Below are 24,081 nucleotides of genomic sequence, written 5' to 3'. Positions count from 1 at the left end.
ACATGGCTATCTAACCTCAAAAGGAACAGCATAACTATGCTCATGAGTTTAAAAGCTCATAATAGTATGTTTCGTAGAGATATTTCTAATTTCGTATGTTTAATATGTACTTCTGCGGGTCCTAAATTTGAACAGAAATTTGAACATTGTTCTTCTATTATACGTATTTGCCGTGAATCTGCTGTTTTTAACAATGTTCTTTCTTTGTTTAAAATTTCTGTCTTCCACAATTGTTTCGCATTTTCTCAGCATTTCATTGCTAACTGAAAATTCTACCAAAATTATGCCTTTAAAGCATTCCTATTTTCATATAATGTAGGAAGTATCATATATATGACGTCATGTACTCACACACCCATATTGGAGCACCAAAAAAAAACAACAAAACAACTAACAGTCATATTTCTCCACTAACACCACCACTCTCTCTCTCTAGACTGTCCACTCGAAGAATTGAAGTGTTGAAAATATTTTTTGGGTAGCTTGTCAATGCATCGACGCATATGCAATTCCATTGTTTCAAGGGAGTACACTGAAGGACAACCAGCTATGCAGCGGATACATATTTACATTCCTATACTGCGTTTCTTCTAACCTTGTACTGCATTTTCAATTCCATTGTGTACAATCTTTTACTTGCTGCCTGTGTTCAACTCGTTGTGACGTAGTGGCCACTGAGTGGTAAATGGCCTTGCATATTTTTTGGCGCCTACCACCCTCGGAGTGTGGCTGCAGAGAGCGAGTGCGTGGAATTGCGCTCTTAGAGCATTTAGAGAGCTTGTGCGCTTTGAGTGTTTTGTATGCACTCAAAATGCTGAGAATGAGTGACAAAGAGGAGTGAAAGAAAATAGTGGCAATGAAAGAGTAGAAATTGATAGAAAGCCCAGTGATAGAAGTAAGAAATTGAGTTTTTACTAAAAACTATTATTGAAGTATTTTGGACTAAATATGTAAATTTTGATTTATATTATGGGAAAGTCAAGCGATTATAATTAATTAATGCTGGAAGGTTTATGATAACAAATACATATTTACATTATTATGATTATTCAAAACGTTTGAAAGATATTTTAGTGCTTTCAAATAACAACAAAAAAGTTAGAACAAAATATAATAAATAAAATTCATATTTCTTGCTCGATTCAAATCACTTCAAAATTGTTTAATGAAAAAATATATACTACATACTTGTATATTTAAATAAATTTTCGTTTGAAAAAAGTAGTACCCGGGCAGTTATTTTTAATTTTAGATTTAGTCGAAAACTAGTTACTTTCAGACCAATCTGTTAACGCTTAACATACCGTAACAAACCAAAAATATTACCGTAGCCAGCATTTTTATCAGTTTTGCAACTAGACCGAAACTAGTTACTTTCGGACCAATCTAATAACACCGAAATGTTTTTACCAAACCATAAATGTGGTAATATTTCACACACATTTTATTCAAAAATATTACCGTAACAATCATGCTTGTCTGTATGACAACTAGACCAAAATTAGTTACTTTTGGGCCAGTCCAATAACACTTAAAATATTTTTAAAAAATCAAAAATGCGATATTTTACACACACTTTATTCAAAAATATCACCGCAACAACTAGTATCAACAGTTTTGCAACTAGTCCAAAACCAGTTACTTTCTGACTAGTGTGTTAACATTACAAATACTTTTACAAAACAAAAATATTACCGAAACGACTATTTTTATCAATTTGACAAACTAGTTCAAAACTAATTATTTTCAGACCAGTCGACTATTTCACAAATTATTACTATCGCTGCCAATTTTTTTGAATTGTGTGGCTTTGCGCTTAATTAAATGAGTGAAAATGCCGGAAGAAGCTGTTTGCTGCCACCAACTATTTCACTTCGAGTTATGTATGTATGTATATGTAAGTCCTTTAGTGAAGTTGGATTGAGCTAAAACTATTATACGAATAATATGTGCGCATTAGTAATGAAACGGTCATGCCTGCAACTGCTCATTTGAATTTATGCGCCTGACAGCAAAGCCTTTTCGTGTTTTATATTTTATTTCAACCTTCGGCTCATGTGACTGCTCGCACTACTGCGTGTTATATTTTTAACACAATACCGTTATTGTTAGGTTACTTTACTATAAGCCTTTGCAGGCTTCTTCGCACACACGTGGTGTTGCCTTCGCTTTGCCTGCGTTGCCATTCAGCACATTTTTATATTTTATGTTTTTGTCCTTTTTGGCCACTTCATTTACATATTACACATATATGTACATGTGAATGTGTATATGTGTGTGTTTGCATTTGCTTTTGTGACTTCTCTTATTTTTATTTTTTATTTTTTAGTTGTTTTACTATTTGTATTGTTCTCTCCTCGTTCACTCCTTTCTTAACTACACACATACTTCCATATGTGCATATGTGCGCTCTTGTAAGTGTACACTCACACTTGTGTAAATCTATATTGTTGTAGTGTTTGCCTTTGCCCTTTCTTTATTGTTATTTTTTCCAGCTTTTTCACTTCTCCATTGTTGCTGGCATTCCTGCAAAGCAAGCACACACACACACACACACTTGCATATGCGCACTACCACATGCTTAAGCATATTTGTTTCGCCTTTTTGTTTGTATGTGTGTGTATATGTGCGCATAATGTGTAAATTAATTAAAAATGTATGACAAAATAATTACAGTTGACCTTGTTTTACGCGAACGCTGGCATAGGCAAATGTATGTGTGTGTAATTTTGCATAAGTATGCGTGTCTCCTCATTTGCTCGCGCCATTTACCCATTTCAGCGCGCGTTTTTCCTCATTTCCATTTGCGTAGAATTTCGTCATCGCCATTATGGCTCGCGCCAGTCGCCTACATATTCCCGTTTCTACTTCGCAGCGTTGCCACATTCGCCGCGCCATATGTTAATCATAAAATACGCTGATGGTAGTGTTGTTTGCGCCTTTTACTGGCACACGCTTTGTACTGTCCGACGCGCCTGAGCGTGATTTGAGCGGAAATTCGCGTCCATGTTTAATAATTTTTGCGTCGCTGTTGTTATTGTTGTTGTGTTTGGTGAAAATATGAATTTCAATTTGTTTGCAAATGGAATTTTGAATTAAATTTATGCTGCAACGCGGTTTTTGAGGTGTCGCTGCTGGGCGTGCAAATCGAAAATACACGTGTTTGAGTATGTGCTGTTGTACAGGGCGTATGAGTAATGCACTTTGATTACTCATACGACCTGCTTTTACTTGCCATGTGTTGTATATATTATTTGTATTTGCATTAAAATCACTAGTGTTTTGTGTTAATGCTATTCTTAGCGCAATTTGTGCACTTCTTGTGTGGCGGCATACATACATACATACATATTAAATTTTTGAAATATTCTCCTCCCGTAATCCATTATGAAATTTTGTTGTCCTCCTACTTCCCCTCCCATCCATTGTGCGGTGAATAAGCGGCTCCAGTCATGCGATTTTGTTGTTTTTTAGGTGTCTCCCGTCGTGTTTGCCGTGAGTTGCTGCGCCAGTTAGTTGCATTGCGCCTATTTGTCATTATTAAAAATTTAGTAGCGCCCGTAATTGGGTACTTTAGTTGTCGGTTAGGCGTTTGTTTGGCAAATTTAATGTCCATATTTTGTGTCGAGCGATCGAATTCGTGTTGTTTGGTTGGACAGTGTGCTGTTTTGCAGTCGTTAAAAATAAAAAAGTTGTAAATATAATAAAAGCTGTTTATTGCAAATAAAATATTTTAAAATATTAATAAAAGTTTTATAAAATTTTTCTGGGAAAAATTAATTATTTTTGTTGTTAATTTTTTAACTAGTTTGCAAGTAGTTAGATTTGGTTCATTCGATTATTTTTTTAATTCTGAATACTTTTGAATCAAAAATAGTAGTTTTCTCTAATTAAGATCTTCATCAAAGGGATCTAGTGAGTGATCAAAGAGACTCTTTCATTTCATAAAACAATTTTGACAGTTATTTGTTTGTATTTTATTGCTTATTTTTTAACTAGTTTTGCAAATAGTAGTTTTTGGACCACTTTATTAAACAAGAATAATTTCCTTTAAACACTTAATTTTTATAAAACTATTTTGAAAAAATTTTACTTGTATTTTTATTAGCGTATTTTTAGGCGTATATGCTTTTTAAACAAATTTAATTTCCTTACGGTTGTCCAAATTATTATTTATTTATTTTTTTTTTTTTCTTTGAATACAAATAAATTCAGAAAAGATTTTGACCTGTTAGTTAGTAACAATTAAAAAGGTAATACAATTTGTAGCATAGTTTTCAGCGCATGGTTTCTGAACAAGTGCAAAAAATATCTTTGAACAGTCTAAATATCGATCATGGAATTTTGACCTCAAATACTACATACATATGTATGTATATACATTTGATTTGGTTTCGCGGAAAATTTTTGAAAATGTTTTAAATAATATCTAAAATTTTTTAAAAATTTTTTTTGTGTTTTTTTAATACGTTTTTTTATGGTTTTTTGTAATATTTTGCTTTTAATAATTTCTAAAATTTTGCTCCTATAATTTTAAATATACATTTTTTAATTCTCAAATTTCGTTTTTTATAGTTAAAAAAAATATTTTAATTTCTAATTTTTTTTATTATAACTCTAAATATTTGCAAATTTCTTTTGTTCTTTTATTATAATTTAAAAAATATTTTTTTTATAATCTTTTAAAATATTTTTTCTAAAATTAATTCATATTTAAAATTGATAAAAAATAAACTTTTTATACTTGAACTGCATTTTGTTTTTATTATTTCAAAAAAAAAAAAATTTAATAGCTTCAATTTTGATTTTTTATAATTATAAAAATATTTTTGTTTTTTAATTTCTAATTTTTTTTTTAATAATTTTAAAAATGCTTTTATAATTTCATAATTTTTTTATTATAATTTTAAATATTTGAATTTTTTTTGTTTCTTAATTTTTTTTATAATTTCAAAAATATTTTTTTATAATCTTTTAAAATATTTTTTCTAAAATTAATTCATATTTAAAATTGAGAAAAAATAAACTTTTAATACTTCAACTGCATTTTTTTTTAATATTTTTTTTTATAATTTCAAAAATATTTCATATAATTGCTTCAATTTTGTTTTTATTTCTATATTAAAAATATTTTTTTTTAATTTCTAAATTTTTTTTTTTATAATTTCAAAAATATTTTTATAATTTCTTAATTTTTTTATTATAATTTTAAATATTTGAATTTTTTTTTGTTTTTTTAATTTTTTTTTATAATTTCAAAAATATTTTTTTTATAATCTTTTCAAATATTTTTTCTAAAATTAATTCAAATTTAAAATTAAGAAAAAATATATTTCTTATACTTTAACTGCATTCCTCTGTGCCCACTGTGCAGCAGCTTACTGCATTTCACCGAAATAGACACGCCATTAGTCGTATAATGTTTCGGTATAAAAAGTTTTGTTGTTATTGTTTTTCCACCAAACGCCAGCAAATCGGTTCTAATACTACAATGTACCGTAGTGAAGTGTCAGTAGTGGTTTAACGGTGGCGCACACACTGGCTTGCGGTTTCCGCTTGGTCATGGCTAACTCTCAGCTGGCAGCAAGCTTTATTAGCGTCACTAGCGCACAACGCGAGGCGTACAATTACCTGATGTATCGCAAAAACAATGCTACAAAGCTATACATGATACTACCATTATAAATATATATATGTATGTATGTATGTATTTACATATGTATACACAGAAGCTTACTTGCTTGTATGTAAAAACACGTTAAAGCGTGTTGTAAATTGAAATTAAATCCACGCCGAAAACTGAGCAAACACACACTCACACACATATATGCACTGGTCTTTGAGCCACACTTTTAGCGCAGACTATACCAACACTATATCATCAATATAAGCCTTTGCTGAACTCCCGCTGTAGTGCCATTAAGCCGCATATACAAGAAACACTCGACTGTGTGAGTGTGTATGTATGTATGTGTGTGTGCTGTGTAAATATTGTCGAAACGGCTGACAATGTTGATGCCAATCAGTGCAGTGGCCCAAATGCATTGGCCGCTCATAACTTGTCCAATTACGTCAGTTGGCATGTCGACCGGCCGCCAGGCCACCAGGCCACTAGCCCTCAACCGTTGGCTATTTATTATGCTCACGGCTCAGCCTGCTGTCCATAATAGTAATACAACAGCGAAAACGAAAAAAAAAACTGTAAATCAAAGTGCCAGTGAAGGGCGTGGTGCGGCCACTTCTTCACTTAATCGCATAACGGTAGTTTTGTGATATCTCGCCTTCTTTCACTTGACTGAAGTGTGGCAATTAATGCGCATTTATTGTTGAGCCGCCACGCCCGCCGTCCACCGCCCACTGCCACATGGGACAAGCAATAAAATTCATTTTTACACCTGCCAACACACACACACGCACATACCTACCTATGTACATATTCACAGAAATTTGCATAGTTAGCCACGCCATAAGGACTTCATTTATATTTACCGCATTTACAGTGGTCTTCATGGCGGCCGCAGTTAACTAGCCGTGCTCGGCGCGCTTTTAAAGCTAAGAGCTGTGAGCTGCGAGCTGTGTAAACGCGTGTCCGACCGCCATTTCGCCCTTCGGTGTAATAAATATTAATACCGTTATAAAGTGTTTTCACTGCACTGCTTATTATCCTTGTTAACTCACTCTGTAATGACTGTCAGTGCGAGCGCGCGCGCATGTGTGTGTGTGTGTGTGCGTGTGATTGCCCGCGTGCGTCAATGTGCAATGCCGCCCTTTCCTTTTTTATCATCACTATTTATCGGCGTTTTTTGCGCTTTTTTATGCAATTACCATTGTGCTGTCCTCTCGCGCTTGCCTTTAAATTCAATTGTCTACTGTGTTGGTGGAAAAATAAATTTCTTTGTTTACTCGACTGTTTTGCCATTGTAATGTTTTCATAATCAACATAATTAAATGTTATTTAATTTGATGTTTTCATCAACAGTTGATTTCATGTTCATTCACTTATTTACATTATCACAACGCAGTTAAATTGGCGTCAGCTTTTTTGCTTTTTCGCGAAAGTTTATTGAAATCATTTGATTTTAAATATTTTCATTCGATTATTGTATTGCCATTATGTGCTATTGTTTTATTATTTTTGAAATAATCAACTTATTAATTTTAAACATAAGGCAGCTCCACGACTTCTTTTGCAGGAACGATTAACCCAATTTTCGAGTACTTTTTCCACCAAATCAAGTCGTATGTCTTAAATAGCATCTTCAATATTGACTTCTAAAGCTTGAAGAGTGTCTGGTTTATTGCTAAAGCCCAATGACTTCAAATAAACCCTTAAGAAGTAGTCTAATGGTGTTAAATCACAACTTCTTGCGGGCCATTCAATGTCAAAATTTCTTGAAATAATCCAATCTCCAAACCTCTCTCGCAATAATTTGGTTTTTGTACGTGCTATGTGGCAAGTAGTACAGTCGTGTTGGAAACAGATGTTCTCAAGATCAACTACTTCCAATTGCGGTCATAAATAGTTGGTAATTATCGCTCTCTACCGCTCTCTATTGACAGTAAAGGTGTCACCAGCTTCATTTCGAAAAAAGTACTGAGTGATGTTTCCAAAGCCAGAGCAAAAAGCACACCAAACTGTCAATTTAGGTGAATGTAATGGTGTTTCATGAATAATTTGTGGATTTTCTTTGCACCAAACACGACAGTTTGATTTATTTAGCGCACCACTCAGATTAAAGTGAGCCACAACCGAGAAGATGATTTTCTTAAAAAAAATAGTTATTATGATCAAGTTGCTCCAAGGCTTAATCAGCAAAATCACGACGTTTGCGGTGGTCAAATGGCTTCAGTTTTTGGGTGAGAACAATTCTATAGGGATGCAAGCCCAAATCCTTTCCCAAAATTCGCCAAGTTTTGGTTTGGGACAGTCCCAATTCTTGAGAAGGTCTTGGAGTCGACAACTTGAGGTCCTCAGCAAAAACCCAGTACTTCTGGGACCATTTGTCGAACAAAATCAAGATGTATATAATAATTTCTTCAACTAGGTGCACTATATCGCCTAGAGGCTGTGGAGAAACAGCATAGCTACATTGGAAAGAAACTCTAAATAGTTTTATAGGTTAATAAAAATAAGCTGATAGTATTAGTCAAAGTAACTGAAGCTTAAACATTTTCTCAACTTTCTGACAATGTGAGGCTTTTCCGCCAAGATTGATGATTTCAGCCACTGTTCCCGAAATACAGACCATTACCGTGACGTGATGGATACTCGGCTTTGTCATTGATTTTGTGGATTGGTCAGGTTTCACATGTGATTTTTTGCGTTCCAGGCTGACCTTGGTCCTTTTTTTGTTTTAGTTGTCGTAATGGATTCATTTTCCTTCACTGTTCAGAATACAACGCAGAAAATACTTTTTGAAGCATTCAAGCAGTTTTTCTCACATGCAAAATAGCCTTGGCTTCAATTCAACGGGCTCTTAAATTTCTTGGTTTTTAATATATCCGACTACTTTTAAATGTTTTAATGACTGGGGAGATAAACTTGAAATGAAACATAAATATTAGAAGCAATCAGTAACGTTTAAGAAAACTCAACTTGAAAAAACTTGTAGACTTAAGCCCCTAAAGTAGGCATTTAAAGTCAAGGACTGAATCTGTAATGATGCTAAGTAGTGAGCATTGTAATTGGAATATACAGTAATGATGTAACAGTACTTGAAGTACTCATTATAGAATAGAAAATAAAAAATACTTCTTTTTCTATTCTATAATGAGAGAAAGTCAACAACAATGCTATTTTCGAGTTAAGAAAGTAATCATTTGAACTTGGCTTGACTTGGATTGGATTTAGTTTGTAATGAGCAATGATTCTGAGGGGTGAGTGTAGTAATTGAAGGATAGCAGTACTCAAGGAAGTCGTTATATCTTAAATATTTAATATCAAAACTGTATTGAGAGTCGACTCCAATGCTGGCTTCAAGTCAAGTTTAGTAGTTAAGCGACTAAAGTTATTATTTGAAATCGAGTGCCATTAGCAGCGGTTGAAAGTTTGTAATCAGCAATGATTACAAGTAGTAAGTATTGTAATTGAAAGCATTGCAGTAGCAGTACTCAAAGTACTTATTATAAGTAAGAGAAATAATATCAAAAATACGAGTATATACCATTCAGACATTTTATTCATAGTAGTAGATTCCATCAGACCAATATCATGTTGGTGTAGCTGTTTTTCATGTTACTTGTGTCTAGCATGTAGTATCATTGAAAAGTACAATTAAAGCATAATAAGACATTTTTAAATATGTATATTTATGTGTAGTTTAGCATTTTAATTAATGTAGTGCCTGTTTTGCATGTTCTATCGACAATTATTATATTTTTTCTACATTTTTCTTTTATTTCGTTATTTTTATTGCTATTACTACTACATATACATATGTACAACTTGCTTGCATCGCTTAAAATTTCATTTGTGCCGTAAAATGTATTGCATTACTCCACCACCATCACACACACATACACATGTATGTATGTCAACGAATGCCGTCGCATGCATTTATTTGCGTTTATCTTCACGCGTTTTTATGATTGTCTCGTTTTGTGCATGACTATTGTCCTGTCGCCGACTGCGCTGCATCCTCTCTGCTATGCTTTGCCTGCTGCTGCCATATGTGTGTGTGTGCGTTTGACATGTGTATGCTGTCATTGGCGCCTTATCGTCACAACGATTTGACTGTGTGTCGGCAACTTGTGGCCATAAATACAATGCAATCTTCCTTTGTCTGCTGTGCGTAGAATTTTGGAAAGCAAAATCAGGTTTGTTGTTGTTTCAGTTTTTTTTATGCGAAAAGTTATGTTTTGGTTTATGTTTTATTTATGTATTTGTGCTTAATTGTTTTGCATGTTATTATCAATAATCTAATTTTAGTTAATTGTTTTCGATTGTGTTGCTGCTTTGGTGTACTAATCCGTAGAACAAGCGTTTGATTACAGTGCCTGTGTTTATAAAGTAACGAGATTGTGTGGATTTAAGTATTATTGCATGTTGCTTTTAAATTAATTAATTTGTAAATAATGTGTATGTATAAATATTTAAAGTATTTAAATTAAGTCATGTTTGCTAAGTTATTAATAGCTGAAGAAGTATTGAAAATTTTAGTATGTTTTTGAGCAGAGTAAGCAAAAATTTATACATGAGTGGTATAGGGTAAATATTTAATGAAAATCTTTATTTCTTAAAAAAATAAATTATAAATTATAAACTAAACTTTAACTAAAACTTTCCTGAAACTTTAACTAAAATTTAACTGAAAACTTTAACTTTAAAACTTTTAACTAAAACTTTAACTAAACTTTTAAACTTTAACTAAAACTTTAACTGAAACTTTAACTAAAACTTTAACTCAAGCTTTAACTAAAATTTTAACTGAAACTTTAACTAACACTTTTAGTCAAACTTTAACTAAAACTTTATCTGAAACTTTAACCAAAACTTTAACTCAAACTTTAACTGAAATTTTAACTAAAACTTTAAAAACTTTAACTGAAACTTTAACTAAAACTTTAACTGAAACTTTAACTGAACGTGAAAACTTTAACTGAAATTTTAACTAAAACTTTAACTGAAACTTTAACTCAAACTTTAACTGAAACTTTAACTAAAACTTTAACTAAAACTTTAACTGAAACTTTAACTAAAACTTTTGCTCAAACTTTAACTGAAACTTTAACTGAAACTTTAATTCAAAATTTAACTAAAACTTTAATTCAAAATTTAACTAAAACTTTAACTGAAATTTTAACTCAAACTTTAACTGAAACTTTAAGTAAAATTTTAACTGAAACTTTAATTCAAATTTTAACTAAAACTTTAACTGAAACTTTAACCAAAAACTTAACTAAAACTTTAACTGAAACTTTAACTGAAACTTTAACTGAAACTTTAACTCAAATTTTAACTAAAACTTTAACTGAAACTTCAACCAAAAATTTAACTAAAACTTTAACTCAAACTTTAACTAAAACTTTTGTTCAAACTTTAACTAAAACTTTAACTGAAAATGTATCTCAAACTTTAACTAAAACTTTAAATGAAACTTCAACCAAAAATTTAACTTAAACTTTAACTAATATTTAACCGAAATCACTCGGTGCCTTTTCAAAACATTAAGAGGCACATCTAGTGCTATCGCCTAAACAAAAGTAGTTTTTTGTCATTTTTTGAAAGAAAACTAAAAGTTGAGATATTTAAAAAATTTTGAGGGTTTATGCTATTTATACACCTACACTACTACCTTATCACCTGAAATGCAAAATATGATCACATCACTTCTCATAAGTTTACAGGCGACGGAAAAACGTTACAATAGAAACCACTCATTTTGAAACAAATTTGAGTTCTGGTTATAAAATGGTTATATATTGGTTATCTAACAGATAGAGGAAACTAATAATTGTATGCATATGTTAGGTATTGCCTATACAATGGCTTACAATTGTTATAAAAAATAGCATTTTTGCAAAAAACTGTTTGAATTTTGATTAAATATTATTGTTTTTGGCCGCCAAAAATACATTTTTCATACAATCAAGAAATTGGAAAGTCAGTGTGACTCAAAAGTATATATTTGAAATATTCAATTAAAATTTTTGCAATTTATTTTTAAAGATATAAACACATGTAGACTATTAAAATATGTAAAAACAAAACAAAAAATGTTTCTCGAATTTTCGCACTAAGTGTGCTTCTTAAGTACTCGATTTAGGGCAATAATAAGATTTTTCATATAAAGGGTTATCCATTTCGAGGTTCCCTACTTTTTTTTTAAGGAAAAACATAGAAATTTTGAATTTAATGAGGAGTGTTTATCATTATTCGAAAGAACATTCTTTGGCATTTATTTTTTGAAGATAATCTATCTTTGAAATGTTGACAGCGGTTACGTCTCAGATGGTCCATCCGTTGAGCTCAATTTTCGATGACTCATGCAAGCATTTCGACAGGTAACTGGCGTATGACACGCGTGATGTTTTGCTCCAAGGCCTGAATCAAAGCGGAATTGTCCGCATAGACCTTACGACTTTACATATTCTCAAAGACAAAAGTCTAACGCTGTGATATCACATGTTCTTGGTGGCCAATCGACTGGTCCAAAACGTGAAATTATATGCTGACCGAAGTGTTCGCTCAATAAATCCATTGATTGATGCGATCTGTAGGAAGTGGCGCCGTCTTGTTGAAAACAAATTTTGCCGAGATCACGGGCTTCAATTTCAGGCATCAAATAGTCGCTTATCGTGGCGCGATAACGGTCGCTATTGATGGTTACGTTCTCACCGACAACATTTTTGAAGACATGTAGACCGATGATTCCAAACCGTTGTTTTTTCTGAATGAAATAATAGCTCTTGTATCTCATCAGATTGCTCTTCGTCCCAAATGCGGCAATTTTGCTGTTTCACATACCCAATGAGCCAGAAATGGGCCTCATCGCTGAACAAAATTTGGCTTGGACACGTCGGATCTTCTTGGAACCTTTCAGTACCTTTATGTATAATCAAAAGCAAATTGCTAATTTACAATCTATACAACTCTTAATCTTACCACTTTAATTTCTGTTATAATATTTTTTTTTGTAAGTACATATATTAAAAATAAGTATTGGAAACCTTAGACCACCATAGACAGCATATTGCCATATGCTTCCATAATTGTAACTTAACTCTCACACAAGGATACTGGTTATAAGTTATAATTAAAATTCTTTAAGGGAACTCAGAGCTTGGTGTAAGCACATACATACATATATACTTATGTACATAACAAAACGCATTTGAAATGAAAGCAACGGTATCTTATGATTACACTAAAATAATAAAACTATACAACCCTTTGCCCCAACACCATTTGTTTGCCTAGAATTACCAATATAATTGTATTTTCCTCTTTCTTTTTTCTCTTCCTGCGCTTCGACAATATTTCTCGCTGCCACTAATCGGCGCATTTGGAATTTGATTGCATTTGCCTGAATGCCTTCCGCCTGCACGCGCCAAACGCATACCCCCACACACTCATGCACCAACCAACAACAACTATCGACAACAGACAACAGTCGTTGCTCTCGGACGAACAAGCCAAAGAAGTCGAACAGATACTCTCCGCTGCGCCCACTGTGGGTGTGGCCGTCGCAGCTGTTGTTGCCACAGCCACTTCACCGACGAGCATTAAAAGTCTAATCGAAGAAACACAACCAGAATCACCGCCAACAGGCGAGCAACAACACGACCTTAAAGTTATTACAGCAACAGCCGCCGTTGCTGACGTCGCCAACGTTGATACTGGCACAGCAGCTAGTGACCTACGTGCTCCGGCAAGTGGCGGAAGTAATCCAATAACTGTCACGTTAACAACAGCTAACGGCGAAGGTGGTCTTGCCTTTGCTGTCGAACGGCAGCACGTCCGCAACGACGGCGATGAGGATGATGAGGAGGATGACGACGACGACGACGACGACGGGGATGTCGACATAGTTGGCATTGGCGCCGCACCTGCACACATTTTGAATGCGACCTTCACAAAAGCGGACAGCTCCAATGCTGTAACTAGCAAGGCCAACAGCAACAGCAACTCCAACAACAATAGTAATAATAATACACATGACGACGATGAGCCCGAATGGCTACGTGACGTACTTGAAGCGCCTAATCGCAGTCTTGAGAATTTGCTAATTTCCCGCTGCACAGCTGCCAACGAACGCCGACGTTCGGAGGACAGTCAAAGTGGCAGTGGTGCTGGTTTGGTGCTGGTGTTGGTGTTGAAAGTCGCGTTGAAAGTAAACATTCCGAGTTGGTAACAGCTTCGAAAGTCGAGACCAGCTACGATGCCGACAATGATTCGACACTTTTCATACAACAACAACAAGACACGCAAACATCGCCCAGCAAACAAGAGCTGCAGTCACAGCAATCACTGTTGAATCAAACATTTATCCAAGATCAAAGCAGTCTAACGCCACATGGTCAAACGGGCGAATCGTTGCAAGAATCGATTGTGTCCGTTGAGTCAACGCAATCTGATGGCACTCTTAATCAGACGACAACCATCGATGATAGCATAATCTCAAGCAAACATAATTCGACCTACTCATTGGCTGAGGGTGAACTACATTCAATTAATACAAATACGACTACAACCAGTCTTGGTGCAGAACTCGACGACTCACAATTCTACATACCCGAATATCCGCCAGTGAAGAGTAAGGAAGTCTATGTGGAGTCGGGTGTGCATTACTTTGAAGATGGCAACTTTTGGATGGAAGTTCCTGGTGAGTTTTCTTCAACTTGATTTTTTGTTAATGATCCGCTCTTAGGGTTTAATTAGCCTTTACTCGAAATACTCTGCGGGAGTCCATCAAAATTCTCGGAATGTCTAATTTGACATGTTTTCGTTTTTGATTGTCGAAGGCAGCTGGACCGCGTTCCTAAGTTAATCGAATCTACGAATTGACACGAATTTTTATGTGAACAAGAGCTCTCTACCCACCAATATTTCCTAAACTAATTCCAGTTTTAATTAAACATTTCTATGACTGTTGGTTTCACTTGACCATTTCTTAAAACTTTATCCCGTTTTAATTAACCGTTCCTATGACTGTTGGTTCCACGTAACAGGAACCGGCGCTTTCAAGTCAGCAGCATTCCTAAAACTATTTACAATCTTAATGAATGGTTCTTATGACAATTGGGTCCACGTAACAGGAACCGGAGCTCTCAACCTAGCAGCACAGCCCTACAACTATTTTCAGTCTTAATTCATGGTTCCTGTGACAGTTCGGTCCGAACCGAAACTGGGGCTCTCAACCCAGCAGCATTCCCTAAAATTTTTTCTGGTTTTTATTAACCGTTCCCATGACAGCTGGGTCCAGGAAACTGGAACCGGACTCTCAACCCCGCAGCATTCCCTAAAACTATTTCCCGTTTTAATTAACCATTCTTATGACAGTTGGGTCGACGAAAGCGGAACCAGGGCTCTCAAACCGGCAGCATTTTATAAAACTCTTTCCAGTTTTTATTAATCCAATGTCAGTTGCACAACATAACCGAAACGGACCCGGTTTTATATCCAGCCATGTACTGTAAACTCGGCAGTATTCCACATTCTTATTTGGGGAATGTTTTCTGCCATTGCAACAACAATAACTGCCATCTCTATATTCCCTACTGTACTGGTTTTCCCTTTGATTGTCAGTCTTCATTCAACTAATGTGAAAATATTTCAAGATGTTAGGGATTATCATTCCCGCCCACTTTATTCTATGACTGTTCGGAACTTATTGTCAAGGTCTCCAAATAATATTATTTTCTACTGTGACTTTCTTTTCTTAGGACTGCTGGACTTTGATGACGATGAACTCTCCTACCCGCCAATACCAGTGAAAAAGAATACCAAAGTACGCTTCAGTTCGGGACCCATACAAGTATTTTCAACATTCTCCGTAACTGATTATGATCGCCGCAATGAAGATGTCGATCCCGTTGCCGCTTCAGCCGAATATGAGCTGGAGAAGCGTGTCGAGAAGATGCACGTCTTCCCGGTGGAATTGATGAAAGGACCCGAAGGTTTAGGTTTGAGCATTATTGGCATGGGCGTTGGCGCCGATGCTGGTCTCGAAAAATTGGGTATATTCGTAAAGACGATAACCGATAACGGCGCGGCAGCACGCGACGGACGCATACAGGTGAGTTGAAATTTTCAAGTTTTGACACCGACGGTGTGTACATTATGGTCAGCTCCCGGCATCGATCCATCAGGCCATATACATCTACATACATATTTATATATAGACGTATATATAATTATATATATGTAGGTATATAGTTAGTTTTGGTGGGTGGGTGTTTGGGAGCGCATTTGTACTTGCTTTAGTTAAAACTTTTAAATTTGCTCAGGTCAACGATCAAATCATCGAAGTCGATGGCAAAAGTTTAGTGGGCGTTACGCAAGCGTATGCCGCATCGGTGTTACGCAACACTTCCGGTTTGGTGAAATTTCAAATTGGACGTGAACGTGATCCGGAAAATTCAGAGGTGGCGCAATTGATACGCCTGAGTCTGCAAGCGGATCGCGAGAAGGAGGAGAGACTGAAAAGGTGAGTCTGCGGATTTGAAAGAATTTTGGTTAACAGTTAATTCTATATTTGTGTATTTTATGATATTTAGACAACAAGAGGAGTACTTGCGTCGTACGCTCGACTACTCGGAGGACTCCACACAACCGGTTTCGGCCAACTCTAGTGTTTGCGAGGGACCCTCGAGTCCCGTACAAGTCGAACATCCAATGGAGGTCGAGGCTACACACTCACAGGAGGTAGAGTCTCTGAAGAGGCTGCTACAGGAGGTATGTAAAATGTCGCCGTAATGAAATTTTTTGGACTTTAATAAACCGTTTGGAGTGTTCGAAGAGTTTTAATCTGTTTAAACCTTTTATATGTTTCTTTATGTGATTTACTTATGACGTGGATTCACGAAAAATATTACGAAAACAAAACGAATATGTACGAAAAAACTAAAATAAACGCTAAAAACGTTACAAAACGTTACGAAAATGCAGCATAAAGCGGTAATTGGTTCAAACGAATAACTATAAATAACTTTTAGCGAATTCATGTGCTCTTTCGTTCTTGCCCGAATTTCACTTTTGCATTTATTTGTGTGTTCTTTTCTTCTTTTTTTTTGTGCAAGTTTAAAGTAATCATTTATTAAGTAATTTTGTCCATAATTAAACTTAACTCTTCTTCGTTTCTTAGCCCTAAACAGTTTGCCACGAAGTTTGTAACACCCGGAAGTAAAAGTCGGAAACCCTATAAAATATATATTAAATATGAAATTAATGATTAGCATGATGAGCTAAGTCTGTCTGCCTATCTGTCTGTATACCAACAATTTTTGAGCTATCGATCTGAAATTTATAAAATTCTTTCTTTCGCCCTTTTCTATCGCTTGTTGGATGAAAATCAAGTCCTCATATGAAAAACTTTTTTATTAGACATGCTAGCTTCACTAAATTTTACATAGATTGTTAGCCAAGGCATCGCTATAATATCCGAATAAATCTTTCGGATCGGATCACTATAGCACATAGCTGTCATATAAACTGATCGGTCAAAATGAAGTCTTTATATGAAAAACTTTTTTATTTGATGAGAAATTGTTCCCAAATTCGGCATGGATTATTGCCAATATCAGTGGTACAATCTGCGGGAAAATTTTTCAGATCGGTTCACTATAGCGTGTAGCTGCCATACAAACTGATCGGCCAAATTAAAGTCCTTGTATAGAAAACTTTTTTATTTTACAAGATATCTTTATGAAATTTGGCGTGGATTATTGTTTGAAATAACAGTACAATCTCCGAAGAAATTGTTTAGAACGGACCACAATTGCATATGGCTGTTATACAAAGTGATCGGTAAAATCAAGTCCTTGTATGAAAAACTTTTTTATATGACAAGATATCTTGACGAAATTTGGCATATATTATTTTCCAAAGCAATGTTACTGTTTCCGCGAAAATCGTTCAGATCGGAGCACTATTTCATATAGCTGTCATACAAATCAATCTATCGAAGTGAAGATAAATATCTTTTTTTTTATATTTTTATGCTATAAAAATGCACATGTACAGGTTACGGTGCAGCCGAAGTGTATTTATTTTCTTGTTTTGTTATAAATTTTATTTTTGAATGTTGTTTCTTTTCATTAATGTTTTTTTTAGAGCGAATTGAGTTGCCTGTTGAAAGACGACATTATTGATACGCTTAAGCGTAAGGTAGGTGTCGCCTTTATTTTTTGCATTTTTACTTTATTATTCAAACATTTTTTTTTTTTTTGCTTACCATTACTAACCATACTCATGACGCTTTTACTTTGCTATAATTATTTTTGTGTACGCATGCGCTTTCATTTTCACACATGCCACACACTGCTTCAATCACTAATCGTTCATTTCTCCTTCCACATCAGCTCGTCAAACTGGAAACCACCGGCAATGAAAATGAGCTACTCAGCGAGCGTCTGCGCCAAAGCGAACGCGAGCTCACCAATATCAAAAAAGAGGCTTCAAATCTACAGAATATGTTACAACAATCACAGGCGCAATATATGGCGCTCGATAAGAAATACAACAAAGCCAAACGTTTGGTACGTGAATACCAACAACGCGAAGTGGACATGTGTCATCGCGAGGAATTCTACCAGCAACTGTTGCAGGAGAAAGACACCGAATACAATGCACTTGTTAAGAAACTGAAAGATCGTGTCATCAATTTGGAACACGAATTGCAAGAGACACAACGTAAGGCCGGCTTTCCCGTTGGTTTGCCCTACGACAGCGCTACGCTCAAGCTGACGCCACAAATGATGCGTAAAACGCCGCCAAAACCGTTGTTCCAGAAACTCGAAACGGAATTGTCCGATACGGAGATTTCCGATCTATCACCCGATGGCGAGGGTGTCAAAACGGCGACTGTGGAACGTAAAGTGCCAATTAAAGATGAATTGGATGCCGCCGTGCCGCAGCATGAACTTCTGGACAATACCGTTACAAAGACGAAAATCGATTTAGGTAAGTGGAAAAGCAGAAAGTGCTGAAAGTATGTATGAAGTGATTAATTTATGTTGACAGTTATCTAGTATGTATAAATATACATACATACATTTTATATAAGAAATTGTTGAACTCTCTTACTTGTCTAAAATTGTTGTGTGAGTTGGCAATGCTTTGGCTCGTTTTTTTGTATTTCGAATTACTCGTAGTTCAGACAGTTGTTGGTGGCGGTTATTGTTTTAACTTTTTATTAATAATTGCACTGAATATTAAATATTGAATTAACGAATTAACGAATTAAATTTAGCAAAAGGATTTTAATAACACAATATTTATAATAAAATTGATATATACGCACTGAATTCAACAGGGATGGTGGAGGAATTTTGAGATTATATTTCTTCTGTATACTGACAGTTAGGTAACGGAAACATTTCTTATCTATCTTTCTAAAAAAATCAATTTGAAAGAAATTTAGTTAAAAATTTCTCATATTTATTTTAATTATCTGTAAATAAATATAATAATGGCATCAGACTTTGAGGTTATAATTATGAATAAATTTTTATTTTAATAACTATTTTAATTTTTTTAAAATTAGAAGAGAGTCTAAAATGACTAACAATACAACATTTCAATGAGGTCGAAGTATATATTTTGAATTTTTGTACAAATAATGGAAATCTAAAGACATGTTTTGAATTTCATCGCACAAATTCTTCAGAAACTGAGTGAATTGTTGCCTAAATAATCGTGAATGGCCTCAAAAGTACGAATTTCGCGCCTAAAAGGTCTAAATTTCACATTGTTTTACTTTCAAACCCGAATGATTAAGCAGAATAAGCCTTCAATAAAAACGGGTTTAAGAAATTCTGAAAAATTTCGACTCATAGTACAGAATATTGAATATGAAAAGATATGAAAGTGAATTCACGATAAATTTTTTAAGTATTGCGCACATTTTAGTAATTTTTAATATCTATAAGCTTATTAGTTCACCCGTTCCTTATAACTGCTTATTGCTTTTTCTTATGACTATAGAAATCATAATTTAAAATACTCATATCACCTTTCATTGTAATATTTATCATAAATCATTAGTCATAAATCATAAATCACAAATCACACTAATTGCAAAAAAGTGCTTATATCAGGAATAAATTTATAATCTCAATTAATTTTTTTTTTATTAAAAAGCATAATTTTCTATAAAAAAATTTAATAAGTTTAAACGATATTTTTAATAACAGTTTAAAAAAAATTAAATAAACTCAAATTTCAAATAGAAGAATTTTGCCTTAATTGAAAAAATGGATAACTCAAAAATAGCTTTTTTAGAAAAATTAATTTAAATTCGCAAGTTTAAGGATTTTTCATTTTGAAAAAGAAATTAACTCAAGACTACATTTTTAGAGAAACAAATTAAATAAGTTCAAATTAGAAAAATAATTTTTTTTTATTTCAAAAAGTATTACTCAGAAATACATTTTTAGAAAGAAAAAATTTAAATTAATTGAAATAAAAATGTATAACTCAGAAATAATTTTTTCTAGAAAACTTAAATAGATGAATAGATTCAAATAAAAGGATTATTTTAATTGCAAAAAGGCATTACTCAAAAATATCTTTTTAGAAAAAGAAATATAAATTAATTGAAACTTCAAATAAAATATTTTTTTTAATTGGAAAAAATTCATAAGTCAGAAATAACTTGTTTGGCAAAAAATTTTAAAAACTAAAACTTTCGAACAAAACTACTTAACGACTATATTTTTAGAAGTGTAAATTTACATGAATTTAAAATTCCAAAAAAAAAAATAGATTTTTTTGATTCTAAACAAAGCAAAACTCAGAATAACTGTTTAGAAAATGAAATTTAAATAAATAAAATTTTGAAATAAGTTTTTTTTTGTAATGGGAAAACACGTAAAACTAAAAAATAACATTTTAGAAAAAAATTTGGAACAAAACCATTCTTCGAAAAACTGCCTAATTCAAAAATAAAATATTGAAATAAATTAAAATTTTCAAATATAAATAATTGTTGTCTGATATATTTTTTTACATTAAAAACTTATACATTTTTTTCAAGCAATAATACAGTAATGATGTTAACAATGTAGCTGTATTAAATGCAAAAAAATCATAGATCAATATAATTTTTTTCCAAGGCAAACAAAAATTATTTGGGAAACATTTTTTTTTTCATTCAAAAAAATGAAAAAAAAATTCATTAAAAAATATTCATTAAAATGAAAAAAAAAATCATTAAAAAATATTCATAAAAATGAAAAAAAACATTAAATTTTTTTTTTTTCATTCAAAAAAATTAAAAAAAAATTTTTTTTAATGAAATTTTTTTTGAACGAAAAATTTTTTTTAACGAAAAACTTTTTTTGAAATTCTTTTTTTTTTAATATAAAAGCTAATAAAATTTTATTGAATAAAACATTAAAAAAATATGATTTATTTTATTGAATATAATCAGATTTTTTTTTTAATAAAAAATTAATAAACTTATATTGAAAATTATTTTCAATAATGACTACAATAAAAAATCATATTTAAAGAAAATATTAAATCTATATTTTATATTATAGTTACATTAAATGCCAGAAAATCATAAGACTTTATTAATTTTTTTCTAAGACAAAAGAAAATAATTTGAAAATAAAAATTTTTGCCCGAAAATACAACAATAAAAATAAATTAATAATTTTTAATTAAAGAGTTGATCTTAATAATTTTAAATTATAAAAAATAATATAAGTATAATATTAAGAATTATTTAAAATAAATAAATAAAAAAAAACAAAATCAAAATTACCATATTAATACAAAAATTAAGAAGGATACATTTTTTTTATTAAAAAAATTAAGGCCGGTAATAATAAAACCCATAAAAGAACTATTTTTTATAAAAAATAATAAATCTGTGTTCAATAATACAACATAATACAGTTTAAAAAGTTAAAATTAAATTATTACAACTTTTTATACTCTTGCAACCAGTTGCTACAGAGTATTATAGTTTTGTTAAATTTTATTTTTTTAATAAAATTGTTAATTAAAATTAATTCTAATTCTTTTATGTGTAATCATAAAGTTTACCAATAATATCGATAATTATTTAAAAAAATAAAAATTAAATTTATTTTAATGAAAAAAAAATTAAAAAATTAATTAAAAAAGATAACAAAAATAAAAGTAATTTTTTAAGCAAAAATTTTGGTTGATAAATTAATAAATTTAAATTCAATAATAAAATTAGACAAAGGAGGTTTAAGTAATGTTTTGCTCTTAGTGTGCCATTTCATCATCATTTATCCATACATAAGTGCTGAGAGGCTCCTACATACTTACAATTGCCATCATTCACACGCATATTAAACAGTTTCAGTGTAATTCTTAGCATTTCGTTCAACATAATTCTACATTCGTTATTTTTATACATTTCTTTCTATCTCTTTCAATAAATTGTGCCTGTGTCCTGTTTGCTGCCATTTGCATATACATACATATATTGTTGTTTGTGTTGTTGATGTGCTTTTGTCCAAAAACCAAACAAAAAAAATTACACTACTTGCCGCCTACATTTCGCTGCTGCTTGACTGCCGCTCAACAATTACAAACAAACAAAATAAAACCAAAACAAAAACAAAAATTGCAATAAAATCGCTTTCGCCGCCGCCGCTTGTTGCCTTTCTAACCAAATATAAACACACAAATAAATATACATATAAACAAAATCAAAAATTGAAAAACAAAAAGCATCACGTGGTGGTTTAGCTAATCGCCAGCTGCCTTCAACAGCAAACAACAGCAACAACAACTGCAATACAACAAACACTGCAACTACTAACAACGCCAGCGTTAGCGCAACCACAAACGCCACTGCCGTCGCCACCACCAACAACAGCAACAGCAGCAGTAGCAACAGCAACAGCAACAATAGCCAAATTTACAGCGCCCCCACAGCCGCTAACAGCACTACTAACGCCCCCAGCCACAGCCACAGCAGCAGCAGCAACAGCAACAGCAGCAATAATAACGGCATCAAGAGCATCACTTTCGGCAAGCGCACGCTCAGCAACAGCAGCTCTGACTGTGCGCTCGAAGACAGTGAGGACGATGGCACCGCCACCACGGTGGCGCATGTGCACGCCAGCGCCGCCTCCGACAGCAACGGGCTCTCGAACGGCAGCAATGGCAGTAGCGTTATCCACCGTAGTTATTTACAGCAACAGCAACATGCCACCAACGGTCATCACAGCAATGTGGGCGCGGGCACCACAACTGCCATACTGTTGAATTCGACCGCCACAGCGGGTAGCGGTGTGGCGACTGCGCGCGAACAGCAAATCAATCAGCTGTATGCTCAAGTGCATAAGGATCATAATAAGAGCGCCGTAGCGGCAGCGGCAGCAGCTGCCGGTCTTGGTCATTCGACCATACCGAATATATTTAAGAATGCTATTGGTTCGCCGCCCGACGTCAGCGTTGGTGTCGGTGTCGGTGTCGGTGTCGGCGGCATTGTTGGCGGTGTTGGCGATTTCCATCGCAGCAATATGACAACGTTCGGTACTAGCAGTCGTGATCTCAATAGTTCATACGATTCCATTTTAGGCTCAAACGATAAACTCTCCGAGAATGAGCAATCATCGGAGAATTGGATGTATCCGAGTCGTCGACGTGTCGGACCGACTGGTGCCATTATAAGTGGCAAAATGCCACCATCATCATTTACGGAACAACTAAATCAGGCGCTCTCCGAACGTGAGAGGTAAGTGAATGTATCTGATTAAATTGTATATCAAAACTATAGTTGGAAATTGTTTTGTGTGAGACCGAAATTTGGCATAGATTATTGTCCAAGGCAACGGTACAATCCCCATACAAATTGTTCAGATCGGACTACTATATCATGTAGCTGCCATACAAACTGATCGATCAATGTCAAGACCTTGTATAAAAAACTTTTTTATTTGGCAAGATATCTGCACGAATTTTGGCATAGGTTATTGTCCATAACACCTCTACAATCTCTGAACAAATTGTCCAGATTGGCCCACTGTGGCATAAAGCTGTCATACAAACTGATCAATTAAACTCAAGTCCTTGTATGGAAAACTTTTTTATTTGTCAAGACATCTTCACGAAATTTAGCGTGAATGATTGCCCAAAGGAGCGCTACAATATCTGAATAAATTGTTCAGATCGGCCAGCTATAGCATATAGCTGCCATACAAACTGATCATTTAACTCACGTCCTTGTAGGGACAATTTTTTTATTTGACAAGATATGTTCATGAAATTTTTTAGCGGAAATGATTGCCCAAAGGATTGCGCTACAATATCTGAATAAATTTTTCAGATCGGCCAGCTATAGCCACATATAGCTGCCATACAAACTGATCGTTTAACTCAAGTCCTTGTAGGAACAATTTTTTTATTTGACAAGATATTTTCACGAAATT

At 33.5% G+C, this 24,081-nt stretch overlaps 1 protein-coding gene across 1 annotated transcript in view; it reads left to right on the top strand.

Annotated features, from left to right (window-relative positions):
• The window catches only part of LOC126763632 (uncharacterized), a 191,733-nt gene that overhangs the window by 164,676 nt on the left and 2,976 nt on the right, over nucleotides 1–24,081 (top strand). The window contains 9 exon segments of the mRNA XM_050481337.1: nucleotides 9,796–9,816; nucleotides 13,106–13,802; nucleotides 13,805–14,324; nucleotides 15,385–15,737; nucleotides 15,949–16,148; nucleotides 16,219–16,396; nucleotides 17,774–17,827; nucleotides 18,022–18,622; nucleotides 22,376–23,387. Coding sequence (XP_050337294.1) covers nucleotides 9,796–9,816; nucleotides 13,106–13,802; nucleotides 13,805–14,324; nucleotides 15,385–15,737; nucleotides 15,949–16,148; nucleotides 16,219–16,396; nucleotides 17,774–17,827; nucleotides 18,022–18,622; nucleotides 22,376–23,387 — 3,636 coding nt within the window.

The sequence above is a fragment of the Bactrocera neohumeralis genome, chromosome 6, assembly GCF_024586455.1.
Source record: "Bactrocera neohumeralis isolate Rockhampton chromosome 6, APGP_CSIRO_Bneo_wtdbg2-racon-allhic-juicebox.fasta_v2, whole genome shotgun sequence".
Lineage (NCBI taxonomy): Eukaryota > Metazoa > Arthropoda > Insecta > Diptera > Tephritidae > Bactrocera > Bactrocera neohumeralis.
The sequence above is the reverse complement of the archived record's forward strand: the minus strand, read 5'-3'. Positions and strand labels throughout refer to the sequence as shown.